Below are 17,861 nucleotides of genomic sequence, written 5' to 3'. Positions count from 1 at the left end.
ATTAGTACAGTTTGATTCTTTTGCATGCAGCTGTCCAGTTTTACCAACATCATTTATTGAAGAGGCTGTCTTTTCCCCATTGTATATTCTTGTCTCCTTTGTTGTAGATGAATTGCCCATGTAAGTGTGGGTTCATTCCTGGACTCTGTTCTGTTCCATTGATCTATGTGTCTGTGTTTGTGCCAGTACTGTACTGTTTTGATTACTGTAGCTTTGTAGTGTAGTTTGAAATCAGGGAGTGTGATACCTCCAACTTTGTTCTTCTTTCTTAAGATTGTTTTGGCTATTCGGAGTCTTTTGTTTTTTCTTACAGATTTTAAAATTATTTGTTCTAGTTCTGTGAAAAATGCCATTGGTAATTTGAGAGGGATTGCATTGAATCTGTAGATTACCTTGGGTAGTATGGTCATTTCAACAATATTGATTCTTCCAATCCAAGAACACAGTATATCTTTCCATCTGTTTGTGTTGTCTTCAGTTTCTTTCATCATTGTCTTATAGTTTTCGGAGGACAAATCTTTTGCCTTCTTAGGTAGGTTTATTTCTAAGTATTTTATTCTTTTTTATGCGATGATAAATGGGATTGTTTCCTTAATTTCTCTTTCTGATATATGTGTATAGAAATGCAGTAAATTTCTGTATATTATTTTGTATCCTGCAACTTTACTGAATCCATCAGTGAGTTCTAGTATTTTTTTCTTGGTGTCTTTAGGATTTTTTTATGTATAGTATCATGTCATTTGCAAACTGACAGTTTTACTTCTTCCTCTCCAATTTTATTCCTTTTATTTTTTTTCTCTTGTCTGATTGCTGTGGCTAGGACTTCCAATACTGTGTTGAATAAAAGTGAGGAGAGTAGGCATCCTTGTCTTGTTCCTGATCTTAGAGGAAATACTTTCAGCTTTTCACCATTGAGTATGATGTTAGCTGTGGGTTCGTCATATTTGGCCTTTATTATGTTGAGGTATGTTCCATCTATACCCACTTTGTTGAGAGTTTTTATCATAAACACATGTTGAATTTTATCAAAAGCTTTTTCTTTATCTGTTGAGATGATCATATGATTTTATTCTTCGGTTTGTTAATATGGTTTATCACATTGATTGATTTGTGGATTTTTGAGCCATTCTTGCATCCCTGGGACAGATCCCACTCAATCATGGTGTGTGATACACTTAATGTATTGTTGAATTTGGTTTGCTAATATTTTCTTGAGGAGTTTTGCATCCATCTTCATCAATGATATTGGCCTGGAATTTTCTTTTTTCTTTCTTTTTTTTTTTGTGTGTGTGTGTGGTATCTTTGTCTGGTTTTTGTATCAGGGTGATGCTGGCCTTGTAGAATGAGTTTGAAAGTATTTCTTCCTCTGCAATTTTTTGGAACAATTTGGAGGGATAGGTGTTAACTCTTCTCTAACTGTTTGGTAGAATTCACCTTTGAAGCCCTCTGGTTCTGGACTTCTGTTTGTTGGAAGTTTTAAAAATTACTTACTCAGTTTCACTACTGGTACTTGGTCTGTTCATATTTTCTATTTCTTCCTGATTCAGTCTTGGGAGATTGTACATTTCTAGGGATTTGTCCATTTCTTCTAGGTTGTCCATTTTATTGATGTATAATTGTTTGTAGTAATCTGTTATGATCTTTTGTATTTCTGTGGTGTCAGTTGTAACTTCTTTTTTATTTCTGATTTTATTGATTTGGGCCCTCTTTTTTTCCTTGAAGAGTCTGGCTAAAGGTTTATCAATTTTGTTTAAATTTTCAAATAACCAGCTCTTTGTTTCATTTATCTTTTCTATTTTTTTTGCCTCTATTTCATTTATTTCTGCTCTGATCTTTATAATTTCTTTCCTTCTACTAACTTTGGGTTTTGTTTGTTCTTTTTTCTAGTTTCTTTAGGTTGTTTGAGATTTTCCTGTTTCCTGAAGTAAGCTTGTATAGCTGTAAACTTCCCTCTTATTACTGCTTTTGCTGAGTCCCATAGATTTTGGATCATTTTGTTTTCGTTTGTCTCCAGGTTTTTTTTCAATTTCCTTTTTAACTTCTTCAGTGATTCATTGGTTGTTTCGAGCATATTGTTTACCCTCCACGTTTGTGCTTTTTTTTTTTTTTCTTGTAGTTGATGTCTAGTCTCATAGCATTGTGGTTGGAAATGATGCTTGATATGTTTTCAGTCTTCTCAAATTTAATGAACTTGTTTTGTAGTCTCTCATGTGATCTGTCCTGAAGAATGTTCCATGTGCACTTGAAAAGAATGTGCATTCTGCTGCTTTCAGTTGGAATGCTCTCTAAATATCAATCAAGTTCACCTGGTCTAATGTGTCATTTAACAACAGTGTTTCCTTATTGATTTTCTGTCAGGATAGTCTGTCCATTGATGTAAGTGGGGTGTTAAAATCCCCTACTATTATTGTGTTACTGTAAATTTCTTCCTCTATGTCTGTTAATATTTGCTTATATATTTAGGTTTTCCTATGTTGGGTGCATATATATATTTACAGTTGTTATGTCTTCTACTTGGATTGATCCCTTGATCACTATGTAATGTCCTTCTTTGTCTCTTGTTACAGTCTTTGTTTTAAAGTCTATTTTTTCTGATATAGTTATTGCTACTCTGGCTTTCTTTTGATTTCCATATGCATGGAATACCTTCTTTCATCCTCTCACTTTCAGTCTGTATGTGTCTTTAGAGCTCTTATTGTTGACATTGACCTTGATCACCTGGCTGATGTAGTGTTTGTCAGGTTATCCACTATAAAATTACTCTCTTCCCCACTTTCATACTGTACGTTTTGGAAGGAAGGAAGTACTATGTGCAGCACACACAAAATGAGTGAGGAGTTCTGCTCCAGTTCCCTAAGGTTTGAATATCTTATTAAGTTATTTAAAAATTTTCTGTATGGGAGATTAATCTGTTTTCTCCCACTTATTTACTTATTCAGTCATGTTTTTTTATCTGTGTAGACTCATGTATATTTATTTTATACTTTGAGTTATAATCCAATAATATTTAATTTATTTTGTTGCCCAGATTTTTCCAGCTTTGGCCATTGGGAGCTCTTTCATATGGCTTTTGTATCTTTAATTAATTTTATTTTTTATGTTGGTCTTATATCTTGTAACCTCGCTAAACTTATTAGTTCTGGTAGTTTTGTTTTTTTTTTTTTTTAAGATTCCTAGGATTTTCTACATAGATGATAATGTCACCTGGGAAATTACACAGTTTTATTCCATTTCTAAACTGGATGCCTTTTATTTTTATTATTTTATTTTATTTTTTTTGCCTTACTGTGTCAGGTAGAACCTCCAGTACAATGTTGAATAGAAGTGGTGAGAGCAGACATCCTTATCTTGTCTCTGTCTTAGGGGAAAAGCATTTTAGTCTTTCATCATTAAGTATGATCGCAACTGTAGGGTTTTTGTACAAGTCCCTGTAGTTTTGGGGAAGTTCTCTTCTGTTCCTAGTTTATTGAGAATTATTTTTCCATGCATGGTGTTAACTTTTGTCCAGTGCTTTTTTATGCCTCTATTGAGATCATGATGTGATTTTACTTTTCATATGGTGAATTACATTAGTTGATTTTTGAATGTTAAACCAACCTTCATTACTGGAATAAATACTTGGTCATGATGTATGTACTTCTTATGTATTGTTTCTTAAACTGGGTCATAGCTTGCCTTGTGAAAATAGTGTAATCGATCACCATTTTGAAAGGAGGAAATAGAATGGAAAATATCAGACTGTATTAAACTATCACTTTGAGAAATTATTGTTTCGTATGTGTGTACTGGATTGTAAAGTCTATTTCTTGATCTCATATCCAAAATTTTGAAATTAACTAATTCACTTCTTGAGCCTGAAGATAATGAGGCATAGAGTGGGGCAAGAAGGCAACTAGCCTTAAGAGGAGGTTGCCAGATTAAAGGAGGTACAACTGGGGTGAGAAAATGGTGTTGGGTAAGGCAGAAAGGAAATAGGGGTTTCTTTAGAAAAACCTCATTTGTTTCTTAGTTTTAAGTGGAGGAATCTTTATGGCTGCATGATGAAGCCCATGGTCTGTGAAAGGATGTAATTAGGTGCAGATTAATAACTTAATGTTTTTAGCCAAAGGACTTGGCAGACTATCAGATTTTGGGAACATGCTCTAGTAACATGTTCTCTCGTACAACTTTACCATATGGTCTTTAGGTATTTTCTCTTCTAGAAATATTGTTTTTAATAAAGTCAAGCTGAAGCTGTTGTTAGATTTGCTTACATAAAGATTTTGGTTCTTTTTATATCTTTTCATATGCAGTGAGAATGTAATGCTTGTAGGGGTGCACAGTCTTGAGATACTAGCTAGTGATTTCAGTTACTAGTTCATTTCAGTGGTTTTAGTTAGGCCCAACTGGAGAGAATAGAACAATGATGGGTTAAGAATCTTTATGGTATCTTTAAGTTCTTAAATGTTGGATTTGTGTTTCTCAGTTCTGCTCCTTTATTGTTTGTCAGTTTGATCCTAAGGTAGTGTTCTAGTTTTAAATTTCTGAAGGAAGAAATCTGATTGAAGAGTGTAAATGCCTTGTCATTCTCTAGATCAAATCAACTGTAACCAAGGAAGTATATAACATGTCTTAGGTATGCACCTTTCCCCTATGTTTATAGATTTTCTCTGGGAAGACAGAATCAGTGGTAACTGAGTAGGCACCCTGAGAGGTGTTTGTTTATAATAAGTTAATTAAATCAAACAACAATGATATTAATAATCAAATTACAGTATTGTAATTTATTTTCTGGATGGTTACAGTTAATCCTATTACGTTAAAGCAATGGTTCTTAGCCTTTTCGGTGTCCAAAAATCCCCTTTGAAAATATTATGAAGTATCTTGGACTCCTTGAAGCCCATCCAAGAACTTCAGATTAAGTGTGCCTACTTTAAACTTTTATATTAAACAATTTAACATGCATTTTAAAATTCCCTGTAAAATCTAGTTTTTCATGCTATAGCATGAAATATCAGAATGAGAATGATTATTTCTAATTACAACTGTTATTTGAGAAAAATATTATCAAGTAGCATAGCTACTTTTTCTTTCTTTCTTTTTTTTTTTGCCACTTCTTAAGTTTAGAAGAATAGTAGGCATTGATGTGAATCTCTAACAACCTGTACAATAATAGGAACCATAAATACTTTCAGGACAAGGTGAATAATTCAAGAAATGCATATTAGCTGATGAAGTTTTAAAAGAATGTCCCAGGGAGGGGCTGTTATCTGAATACAAAGAAGTAATTGTGGAAGAAGGTAAGTAGGTCAGAAAAGGGTTTATAAGCTATGTTCTAAGATTGTTTTTAGCACTAAGATTTTATGATTCCACCCCCAAATACTATATTTAATCTAGAGATGGTTCATTTCACAAATCTGTTTCAGTTTGCTTTAGCAAAACTTTATGATCTTTGTTTTTATGATACAGCTATAAAATGGATCTGATGAAAGTTCAAATAAATCATGACTAAAATTTACAGTAACATCAGATATATAATTTATACCTTTCTGATTTATGATCTACTGTATACTTAGTGATTTATCAAGCCAGAAATCATTTTTAGAAAATTTTAATCACTGGTTATGTAATGTCTCTGTGTTGTTCATATTCCTATTTAACCTGCATCTTCATATTAATAGTAAGTAACACTCACTGAATTTTCTTTTCTGTTTTTTTTTTTTTTTAAACAAGTCTGTTTAATAGAAAGGCTCTGGTTTTGGGGGTGGTGGTGTTTGTTTTGTTTTGTTTTTAAACATCAGTGAATTTTCTGTGTTAGAGACAATTCCTGGCATTTTCCATGTTCTAACTCAGTTAATCCTCAAAACAGCCCCATGAGGCAGGTATTATTATTATCACCATTTTATGATGAGGAAACTGAACCATAGAGAGGTTATTTATTTTTTTTAATAAAAATTTATTTTGGGCTTCCTTGGTGGTGCAGTGGTTGAGAATCCGCCTGCCAGTGCAGGGAACGTGGGTTCGAGCCCTGGTCCAGGGGGATCCCACATGCCGCGGAGTGGCTGGGCCCAGGCGCCGCAACTACTGAGGCTGCGCTCTAGAGCCCGCAAGCCACAACTACTGAGCCCGTGTGCCAAAACTACTGAAGCCTGTGTGCCTGGGGCCCGTGCTCCGCAGCGGGAGAGGCCACTGCAGTGAGAAGCCCGCGCACTGCGGCGAGGAGCAGCCCTTGCTCGCCGCAACTGGGGAGAGCCCGCACGCAGCAACAAGACCCAACGCAGCCATAAATAAATAAATAAATAAATAAAAATTTATTTATTTTATGTTTGGCTGCGTTGGGTTTTCGTTGCTGCACGCAGGCCTTCTCTAGTTGCGGCAAGTGGGGGCTGCTCTTCGTTGTGGTGCACAGGCTTCTCATTGGGGTGGCTTCTCTTGTTGCGGGCTCTAGGCTCTAGGCGCCTGGGCTTCCGTAGTTGTGGCACGCGGGCTCAGTAGTTGTGTCTTGCGGGCTCTAGAGCACAGGCTCAGTAGTTGCGGTGCACGGGCTTAGTTGCTCTGCGGCATGTGGGATGTTCCTGGACCAGGGATCAAACCTGTGTCCCCTGCATTAGCAGGCAGATTCTTAACTGCTGTGCCACCAGGGAAGTCTGAGAGGTTAAGTATTTTTTTTTGGAGGGGGTGTAATTTTTTTTTTAACATCTTTATTGGAGTATAATTGCTTTACATTATTGTGTTAGTTTCTGCTATATAACAAAGTGAATCAGTTATACATATGCATATATCCCGATACCCCTCCCTCTTGGTCTCCCTCCCACCCTCCCTATCCCACCCCTCTAGGTGGTCACAAAGCACCAAGCTGATCTCCCTGTGCTATGCGGCTGCTTCCCACTAGCTATCTGTTTTACATTTGGGAGTGTATATATGTCCATGCCACTCTCTCACTTCGTCCCAGCTTACCTTTTCCTCTCCCCATGTCTTCAAGTCCATTCTCTACGTCTGCGTCTTTATTCCTGTCCTGCCCCTAGGTTCTACAGAACCATTTTTTTTAATTTATTTTTTTTAGATTCCATATATATGTGTTAGCCTACAGTACTTGTTTTTCTCTTTCTGACTTAATTCACTCTGTATGACAGACTCTAGGTCCATCCACGAGAGGTTAAGTATTAAGCGGCATTTTTCTTCTTGCAGAGCTGCGATTCTTGACTTTTCGTGCATTTGTGCTGTGTTCCCGTAAGCAAATTATAAATCTTGATTATATGGACTGACTTACTTTGTTTTGCCCTAAGTATTTACCTTGTACAGTGCTGTGCACATAATTTAGACTCTAATTATGTATTAACTGTAAAATGTGTAATCTAAATCAAACCTTTCCTTTCCATTTGCCTGGAAATTTTATTCTTCTACTTAGCTATTTTGTTGTTACTAATGAAAAACCTAGTAAATTTATTTTCATGTATTACATGTAATTAAAGAAGATTTTGGAAAAATGGAAGCCTGTTTGCATGCTTTAAGGTAGCTTTAAAATTGTTACATTGTTAAAAATATAGTTAACCAATAAAATATATCCATCCACATTAGAATTTATTTCATATAATACTAATGTTAAAATAAAGAACACATGTTTATTTTAAAATAAACCTCTTTACATGCCATAATGTACATAGTAATGGAATATTATTGTGTGTTCTGAATTTTAAAAATAAAAAATTCAGTAAGAATTGTGCCAATTTTATCTTTATTATGTGTTACGACTTTCTTCTGTACAGTTGTTATGACTTTGACATATTCAAGTCAACCAGCTTTCTTTTTTATCCTCATTTTGAGTCTTTAACATGTCTACTTTGGTTTTATATAGATTTCATGCTTCCATTCTCCCACCCCACTCCTAGCTCCACCAAATAATTAATTATTTAGAAGTTTAATTCATTGACCTAGATTTCTACCATTTTTTTAAAAGTTTGTTTTAAAATGTTTATATAATTTTTAGAGCTTTATATGAGTCTTTAGTGAACTGAAGAGGTTTACTTCAGATAATAATTTATTCTCTTTAGGATCAGGCCCAGTATCATAACCCTTCTCAATTATAATATTTAGTAGAATAATACAGTTATCTGGAGATTTCACATGGCAATTTAGTCCAAAGAGCCTATAGCAACACTTGGACAAAGCATAGGTAGACACATAGCTAGTCCATGCCTTAATGTTATTTTGTGGGTTTTCTTCCCTTTGTTTACCTAGTGTACACTTATTGAAAGTGTGCTTTTCCTCTATCAATTAAGTTAACAAATGTGACTGAAAAACCATCCTCCTGTCTCTGTTTTTGGAAGGAACATAATTATATTAATAAATGTTTGGGAAATATTTGTGTGAAACTGAAATACATGTTAAATGAAAGCCTCATGTATGAATAATAGAAGATAAATAATTTGATATGTCCATGGCCTACCCAGTATAAGAAACCAACTTTCTAATAGCTGTGGATGTGACAGTTACCAATACATCTTCAGTTTCCTCTTTAAAATATTTTAATAGATGAGCAGTAGTAATATGTTTTCAAGATTAGCTCCACAGCTCTGCCATTTAAAAGTCCTATTTGGATAAGCTTGAACTTTTTGGGGTTTTTTTGGCTGCACCCCTTGAGGGATCTTACTTCCTGAGCAGGGATTGATCCCGCACCCTCGGTGGTGAAAGTGCAGAGTCCTAACCACTGGACTACAAGGGAATTCTGGAGCGTGAACTTTTTTTTTTTAATTTATTTTTAAAAATATTTATTTATTTATTTATTTGGTTGCGCTGGGTCTTAGTTGCAGCAGGCAGGCTTCTTAGTTGCGGCTCCAGGGCTCCTTAATTGCAGCTTGCTGGTTCCTTGCACATGGGCTGCTTAGTTGTGGCATGCAAATTCTTAGTTGCGGTATGCAAACTCTTAGTTGCGGCATGCACGTGGGATCTAGTTCTCTGACCAGAGATCGAACCTGGGCCCCCTGCACTGGGAGCACAGAGTCTTATCCACTGTGCCACCAGGGAAGTCCCCCCAAACTTGAACTTTTGATATTGCTCCTGTTAAAACTATAATCAATGCCTTCATAATTTAAACTCAATAAAAAGCAGGTCAGGAGAAAGAGAACTCTTAATTATCTGTTTTGTATCAGATACTTTACATATTATCTTTAATCCTCACTAAAATTTTTTGAGTTGGTATTATTTTCTCCATTTTACAGATGAGGAAATTGAGGCAGAGGGGTGTCACAGTAGGTGGCTAAGCTAGAATTCAGATTTGTTTGTCTGACTTTAATTAAGGTCCACGTTCCTTGCACATGTTGTCCCTTTGGTATGAACTAAATTGAAGATAGAATTTCTTGTGAATAACATTTTAATCTTTCCATCTTCCACTTTTGCATAATTGAAATCACAGTATATAATTTTGAACCTTGAATTTTCACCAGGCACTATAGTATAACCATTTCTTTATATAATTCTAAACACGTATTGCTTGATATATATGTAGGCATAATGTATCATAATTAAAGGAATTATTATGGACATTTAGGTGCTTTCACTTTTTTCCTTTTGTAAATATCATTGAGATGAACATTCTTGTACCATATCCCATTAAGATGTTGCCTGATTTCTCCACTAATCACCCCTCCTTGCCCAACACCAAGGATATATAGTCAAATGTTGTATTCATGAGTTAATCAGATTAGTTTTTGTCCATCTGTCCCTCTGTCCTTTCCTCCTATCTTCCCCTTGAATATGGTTACAGTATTTTTTAATACAATTAGGTTCATTCGTTTCAGGTCGCTTTCAGTTTTAGGTATTTCCCCTCTTCACATTCTTTTCTTATTTTATTTTTTGCATATATAGAGTATTAATATGCTTTCCAAAATCAAAACTGTTCAAAGCCAATCCCTCTTCTTGTGTACTCTATGTGCTGTCTTCTAATCAAGGATTTTATTCCACCCGTTGTCTGTCCATCAGTAGTTTTCTTTTCTCTGCATCATGGTCGTCAACATACAAGCCTGCTGAATTTTCTCTCACCCAAAAAAGGAAAAAAACAAAAACGATTTCTCTCCTACCTCACTGGTCCTTCCTTCTTAATCTCCTTTATTGGTTACTTGGCCTCTTAGTGGTCCTTGACCACAGTCCTTGAGCCATTTCATTTTTTGTCTCCATCTTGCAATTGTAAATACCATATATAACATTGGTGATTATTAAATTTGTATCTGCAACTACTGAATGAGATTTGAATATCCAGCTACCTAATTGGTGTCTCCTCTTGGATATCTAATAAGCATCTCTTAATTAAACTATTCCAAGCCTAAATTCTGATCCTTAATCCCAAGCTTATTTCTCCCTCTGTCTCTTTACCCCAATAAATGGTGGTTCTATCCTTCTGTTTGCTTAGATCAAAAACCTTGGAGCCATCCTTGAGTTCAATCTGTATTATCAAATCCCGTTGCCTTTACCTTCAGAATATGTTTAGAATTGTTCCCTTCTCACCACTTGCTACTGTTCCATCTTGGTCCAAGGCAGCATCTTCTCTTACCTGTCGTATTGCAGTAACCTTCTGTCTGGGCTCCCTGCTTCTGTCCCTGTCCTTCTTTCATCTGTTCTCAATAGAGCGATCCTTTAAAAATCCCTGTTCCTGTCAAAAACCATCTCCAATCACTCTCATTTTTACTCAGAGTAAAAGCCAGAGAGTCCTTAGAGTGGCTTAAAAGGCCTCACATGATCTGGCCCTTGTTATTTCTCTAATCTCATCTCCTTTCATTTTTGCCCTTGTTCATTTCCTCCACTCACATTGGCCTTCTTGCTATTCCTCAGACCTGCCAAGCATGTTCCTACCTCAGTTTTTGCCCTTAGCTTTTCCTCTGCCTAGAGCATTCTTCCTCCAGATATTTGCATAGCTAGCTCCTTGGCTTTCTTCAGATCTTTGCCCAAATGTCATCTTTTTAATGAGGCTTTTCCTGTCTACTCTTTTAAAAATTAAAAGGTCCTCTGCTTGCACCTCCTATCTTACTTTGCTTTGTTTTTTCCATAGTTATCAGAATCTGACTTAATTTTTTTTTTTAAGAAAGAAATGGAAAATTTTATTCAAGCCAATCTGAAAATTATAACTAGGGAGATAGTCTTTCAGAAAGCTCTGAGGACTGTTCTGCCCATGAGAAGTCAAAGCACAGTTATATAAGTTTTTGAGACAAAGGGTTATACATCAAAGGGTTAAACATCAAGGTGACATTGACAGTTTACATAGTTCAACAAAGTGAGTAGTGGGTCATCATAACCCCTTACATGATTAAGGAGGGAATGCTATCTCCTAAGGAATTTCCTTGCTGGTGCCAACAGGAAATTGATGTGTGTGTGTGTGTGTGTGTGTGTGTGTGTGTGTGTGTGTGTGCAGGCATTCCTACATCTTCTTAGGGAATCTAGTTAATGTATAATGCAGATGCACAATGCACACTAAGGAGAAGGTATAGTGGCTCAAACAGCAGAGAAAATTACACATTAAATTTTTTTTCCTGCCTTAAAATAATTTTGTTTCATCAGCAGCCTCATTGAGGAGGTAATATTTGAGTAGACTCTAAGGTGGTGAGGGACTTAGCCTTATGGATATGGTGGAAATGGTGTTGCAGGCAGTAGGAGCAGCCAGTGAAAAATACTAAGGAGGAGAGCTTGCCTGGTATGTTTGGAGAACAGCATGGGGACACTGAGGGTAAGAGGTGAGATTAGAACTGTAAACTAGTATGTTTGCTGGTGGCGGGGGGCCTTTTGACCACAGAATTAACCTTATTAATGAAATAAAAGCCATACATTTTCTATTTACACTATAACTATGTATTATAAGGTCAAGGAAGTGAGTGTTGTTCTTTCTTGGACTTTATATTATGAATATCAGAATGAAAAGTGGTTTGAAGCTCTAATTTTTTAACTCAATCATTTGTGCAGAAATCGCTTGTGAACTGTATGTTAATGATTTAAATCATGTGCCTGAGGTCCCTTTGCCAGAGACTTTTAAATTTAATTGGTAGTGGTGAGGGTGGGAAGGGAGGGGGTTGTGCCTGGGCATTGAGTGTTTTAAGTGCTCCCAGGTGGTTCTGTATGCACTACTCTGGTACCTGCATATATACAGAAGAGACAGCTTTTCTCATTCCGGCTCCAAAGTAGTCTGCTCAGTGTGCTTATCATCCTTGCTGCTTCAGCTCACTGCAGTGTCTCATAGCTACCTGGAACTCCACAACCACAAATCCCCTCCACAGAAATCCTGGGGCCTCTCCTAGCCATGCCATTGGAGGGGAAAGGTAGGACAGGTAAGAGTTCTCCTTTACTGCCCCATTCATAAGTTCCCCACAACACCAAAAAACAAGACTGGGTGTGGCCACCAGCTGACTGAAAAGTTTGTGTTACAGAATGACAATGTAAGAGGAAGGGTAAGAGAAGAGGGGAGCAAAATGTTGGCCTCAATTACCTAATAAAAAAATTTTAAGAACAAGGCTGCCTAATATTCAGTTTCAAATTTTGGCATTGTTGTGTTAGAAAATACCCTGTCTCCCCCACTCATCTGTTTCATTTATGTGTCTGGCACATTTTTGGCACACAACAAATATTTGTTATATAAATGAATGAATGAATTCAAGCAGGCTGAACACAAAAAGCAACAAGCCTCCAACCCATCCTTTCCTGATCCCTCCAATCTTGTTCCCCAGTGGCAGTCGCATTTACCTCATTGTTACCCTACTAGCTCTAAATTATATATTTATGCTGTTCATTCTAGATGTATCAGTGTTAGATCTTGCATACTCACTTTCTGCCAAGATAGGTAAGGATTTTACTAAATTAACCACTCCAAATTTTCCCGACCTACAATACCTAATAAATTATATCACTATTGTTAGCTTTTCCATTGCTTACATTTGTGAGGTTAAATAATATACTTAAATTTGTATTTCTTATTTCAACTATAAGAAGTACCTCTTCACTTTGAATCTGACTTATTATATGTTTAACTTATTTCTTAATTCTCTGTGTTCCACCCCCCAGTTAAGCTCCATGAAGGAAGAGACTTTTATCTATTTTGTTTATTGTCAAATCCCCAGTGCCTTTTATTTATCTATTTATTTAAAAAAATTATTTTATTTATTTATTTATTTTTGGCTCCATTGGGTCTTCATTGCTGCGCGCGGGCTTTCTCTAGTTGTGGTGAGCGGGGGCTACTCTTCGTTGCGGAGCACAGGCTCTAGGCACGTGTGCTCAGTAGCTGTGGCTTGTGGGCTCTAGAGCGCAGGCTCAGTAGTTGTGGCGCACGGGCTTTGTTGCTCTGTGGCATGTGGGATCTTCCCGGACCAGGGATCGAACCCGTGTGCCCTGCACTGGCAGGTGGATTCTTAACCACTGTGCCACCAGGGAAGCCCACCCTGCCTAGTGCCTTTTAAATTATAGATATCAGTTAAAATTTATTGAATGAATGAATGAATGAATAAAATAGTCAAGGCCTTGTGTAATCAGTCCTCTCTTTGTCCTTCCAGTGTTATCTACTGCTCCCTTGGCTCTCTTGCTACATTCCAGATGCTGATCTTTTTTCACTTCCACTTTATACCATGCTCCCTCCTGCCTCAGAACCTTTATATGTTTTATTCCCTCTACTTGGAATACGCTTTCTTTCCTGCCCCCTTCTTTTCCTTGCCTAGTTAACTTCTATTACTCATCCTTTAGATATCAGCTCAAAAGTCCCTATTTCAATGAAGATCTGGATTAAGAACCCCTACTGTGTTCACTCTTCACCAACTAAACTGAACATTTCAGAAAGGCAAAAACCTTCAGTATACTGCTTGCCAGTGTATGTGTCGGAATAGTGAATCCTCAATAAGTACTTACTGAATGCTCCCTTCTGCACTAATATTCTGCCTTGAGGCGGTGGCAGGTCATTCCTATATGATTAGAAATGGCAGCCTCTCAGGAAACTTCATATTATTTAATGAAACATGATTGGTGGTAAGTGTGAAACAATTCAGCATCTTTGGTCAAATATGGGTTAAATATGAACTTTATCTTGACAAAGTCAATGTGTTGACATTTTGTGAGAAGATATGAATCCAGATAAGATCTGGCTCAAGAAATTCTGGTTGAGAGTCAGTGCAGAAGCATATGCATATTGATTCTTGTTGATGTGTAGGGCATGTAAATAACCCGGTACATTTTGTTACTTTAATATTTAATATCAAAAAAATGGTAGAAGACTGGGTAATAACTCCTTTGTTAGCCAGTAGTTAACTTTGTCAATAGTTTCACTTTTGAAAAAGTAAGGCTGGGTAAAGTTAGCAATTTTTTATTTTGTAGGGTTGTGTTAAGAATTAATATATACGAAAGTTCTTTAAAGTGCATGTGTAATTTATTGTTATTACTATTATCATCATTATTAGTTGTGACATTGGGCAAATAAGTTAGTTTCTCTTTATATTTACTCTTGTAAAAAGTGGGAATAAGGACTTCCCTGGTGGTCCGGCAGTTAAGACTCCACACTCCCAACGCAGGGGGCCCAGGTTCGATCCCTGGTCAGGGAACTAGATCCCACATGCTGCAACTAAGAGCCCGCATACTGCAACTAAAAGATCCCGCACGACGCAACTAAAGATCCCGCACGCAGCAATGAAGATCCCGCTTGCCATAACTAAGACCTGGTGCAGCCAAATAAATAAATAAATATTAAAAAAAAAAAAGTGGGAATGAAAATAGTATTGACCCTAATGGGTTATCATGAAAATTAGTAACGCATGCACTCAAAGAGAAGAGCTTGGTATCCAATAAACCCTTGGAAAATGTTCACTGTTATTTTAACTATTATTATTTTCAATCTTTTCTTTTGAGTTTAAGAACTTTTCTTTTTAAATCATTATAGAGAATTTGAGTTCTTTAATTAGAATTCAGGGTCCCGTCTCCTAGGTGACTTTTGGCACTTTCATTAAGCTCTTGGCATGACAAATGGCAGTGGTGGCAGCTGCTGCTGCTACTACTTCTAAAGGGCCACCTCATTTCCTTACCTTACTTGTAGATTGGTTAGCAAAATAGGAATATCCACTTCTGTGATATTGCCTGTAGCGAAGTGAACAAAATGTTGTAGGGGATGGCTCAAAGCCTCGCATAGTTCCTGAAAAATAGTGGATACTAACTAAGTATTCATAAATTTGAAAGACAGTAAGAACTAGAGCTTGGTTGTATCTGGTTATAAGATATTTAAATGTGTACCAAAAATACTGTAGACTTTGTGTAAGAGAGCTATGGACAAGGGAGATCAAAACAATAATAACAAAACCACATTGAAAAACATGGATTAGAGTAGAGCCTATCATTGTGGTTTTGTGTTTCTTAGTGCTGCTGTTACATTCTTAATGCTCTGTATATTTGCAAGAACAACTCAGGGGTACAGTAACTAACACTAAAATAAATGTCAATATATATTCTCTTTCAGATTTACCAAAAATTTATCTCCTGACAAGATAAATCTAAGTACCCTTAAAGGAGAAGGTGAACTGAAGAATTTGGAGTTGGATGAAGAGGTGCTCCAGAATATGTTGGATTTGCCAACATGGCTTGCTATCAACAAAGTTTTTTGTAATAAAGCATCAATTAGGGTGAGACTTTGATATCTGTGCACGGCATTTTCTGTTTTCATTTTATTTATTTCATCCCTATCTTTTAAAATAAATATTTTGTTTTAGGTAATTCTGAAAAGAAGCATTTTTATTAACATAATTTTAAAAGACAGATACCTTGTATAAATAATTGCATGAATGTGTGCCTTTTGAATTTAATTGAATGCTAATATATATTTATTAATTTATAGGTTTTAATTTTTATTAAAATTTAATATTAATATCTAAATAAAATTGTTGATGCTTTACTAATAAAATAATTTGTTAAATTTGGTACATATTTAAAATTTTTTTCACACGATTTGTTGTCAAAAGGGACAATTTAAATTTGTAGTAAGTAAACACTACTTCAAATGAACACATAAGGACTGATAAGTTATCTTATTCTGGACATTATACTTTTATTTGAAATTCTGTCTCTTTTCCTCATTTGTTTTTTATTTTGAGGTTTCTAAAGTTTTCTTTTAATATTATTTCTGCTTATTAAAACTTAAGCTTTCTTATTATCATTGGCTCTAATCGTACGTCGTATCATTTCCTTCTCTTAAAGATTAGGCTTAGAGAGCCTGAGAGCCTACTTAGAGAGTTTGAGAGCCTACTCAGTAGAAATACTGCATGCTAACTTTTCATAAAATTAAAATTGGGCTCCAAAAAAAAGACTGTGGAAAGGTTGCTGTATCCTTTGATGGTAACCTTTAATTTTTGTTCTATCCTCCATAAACCCAAATGTCTACAAAAATATGACATTTTTAGTGCAGGATATATTTGAACATTATTTATTTGACGTTACTTGCATTTAACATTAATGGTCTCACTTTTGTATTTGTCTTGAATACCTACAAGGAGATTGGTTGGAATTCTAGAATTTAAAAAATTGTTAAATGAACAAAACACTGATTATGCTTTGCTGGGAATTCTTCAACTACAAAATTAAAATGTGTTTTCAGAACTGGGGAAAAAAGATATTAAGAGAACCCCAAATTTTTATTTAAAAAGATGACCAAGAAAATAAGGCTAGTAGTCTTTTTTAATATAAAATAGGTGCAGCTGATTTCAAGAGTATGAATGAATTGCTCAGTTTATTATTTTGCAATTTAAGAAAAAAGTCATCTGATATAATTTGGTATGTCTATCACTATGTTAAGAGAGCATCTGTGTCGATTACTGTTTTACATTATTTTTTTAATGATTTATTTTAAAGAAAGAAAAATTTTCTTTTGTAGATACCATGGACAAAACTGAAAACACATCCCATCTGTTTGGTAAGTTCTGAATTGCTTCAGAAGTAAACACTTATATATGCATATAATCTAACAACTCTGCTAATATTAATATTTTGTCCCATAGAAACATAATCTCATGGCTTCTCTGCTAGTTAACTTTCATTCTATTTTGATGGTACTTAGTTTTCTCAGTCCTTAAATGAGAAGTTTGAACTTTAAAATGAGAGGGTCTTTAAAGTTTTTCAGGTCTAGAATATTATATTGTAAGTTGGTATGTTTTATTGCATCTTTTAACTTTTTATTGGTATATTATACTTTATTTATGGGATTCTTCTTTTAATAAAGTTTGGTCCAGACTTTCTGTGTTTCTGCTTTTACTGATCTAATATAATACGTTCTTTAATATACTTCACTTTTTAAGGAAAACTGATCACTTGGTCATTTATTGATTCATTCATACCACAAATACTTACTGAGCACCTCCCCTCTGCCCTGAGAGAACATATTTTTACAAGGTGACTGACAACGAACAAGTAAACAAAACAAGACAGTTTCAGATAATAAGTGCAATATTAAATAGAGAATGAAGAATGACTGGAGATGTGTTAGTGATGACTACTAAGGACATTTGATCTTCCTTCAAGAAAAAACTTAGACTGAGAAAGAAAGTTTTTTACTATGAGAGTATTTACTTTTTCATATTTCTTGCATATTTCATTTTTTCGTAGTTACACATCTTAAATCTCAGGTTTTAGATTAGTTCTATTTATTTTATTTAGCCCAGGTTTTAATTAAAGCTCAGGTTTAAGCTTTTAGAGGTGGTTTAGTCCTATTTATTAATAAATAACCTAATTTATCAATTAATAATGTAGTACACTCTTGGATTAGCGATTATACGTCTGTAAAACCTGATGATCTCAGCAGTATATGGCTACTTCTTATAGTTTTTTTCTCCTATACTCCTGTAATAAGCTTTTCCACCAGATAATAAGTGCCTTGAGAAAGGACTAAG

The 17,861-nt window shown here is 35.4% G+C and overlaps 1 protein-coding gene across 1 annotated transcript in view; it reads left to right on the top strand.

Moving 5' to 3' along the window:
- BLTP3B (bridge-like lipid transfer protein family member 3B) overlaps nucleotides 1-17,861 on the top strand; it is a 110,876-nt gene that overhangs the window by 22,806 nt on the left and 70,209 nt on the right. Inside the window, 2 exon segments of the mRNA XM_082349563.1 lie at nucleotides 15,443-15,605; nucleotides 16,850-16,888. Coding sequence (XP_082205689.1) covers nucleotides 15,443-15,605; nucleotides 16,850-16,888 — 202 coding nt within the window.

This window comes from Balaenoptera borealis (assembly GCF_965194805.1).
Source record: "Balaenoptera borealis genome assembly, chromosome: 13".
In the NCBI taxonomy this organism is placed as follows: domain Eukaryota; kingdom Metazoa; phylum Chordata; class Mammalia; order Artiodactyla; family Balaenopteridae; genus Balaenoptera; species Balaenoptera borealis.
The sequence above is the reverse complement of the archived record's forward strand: the minus strand, read 5'-3'. Positions and strand labels throughout refer to the sequence as shown.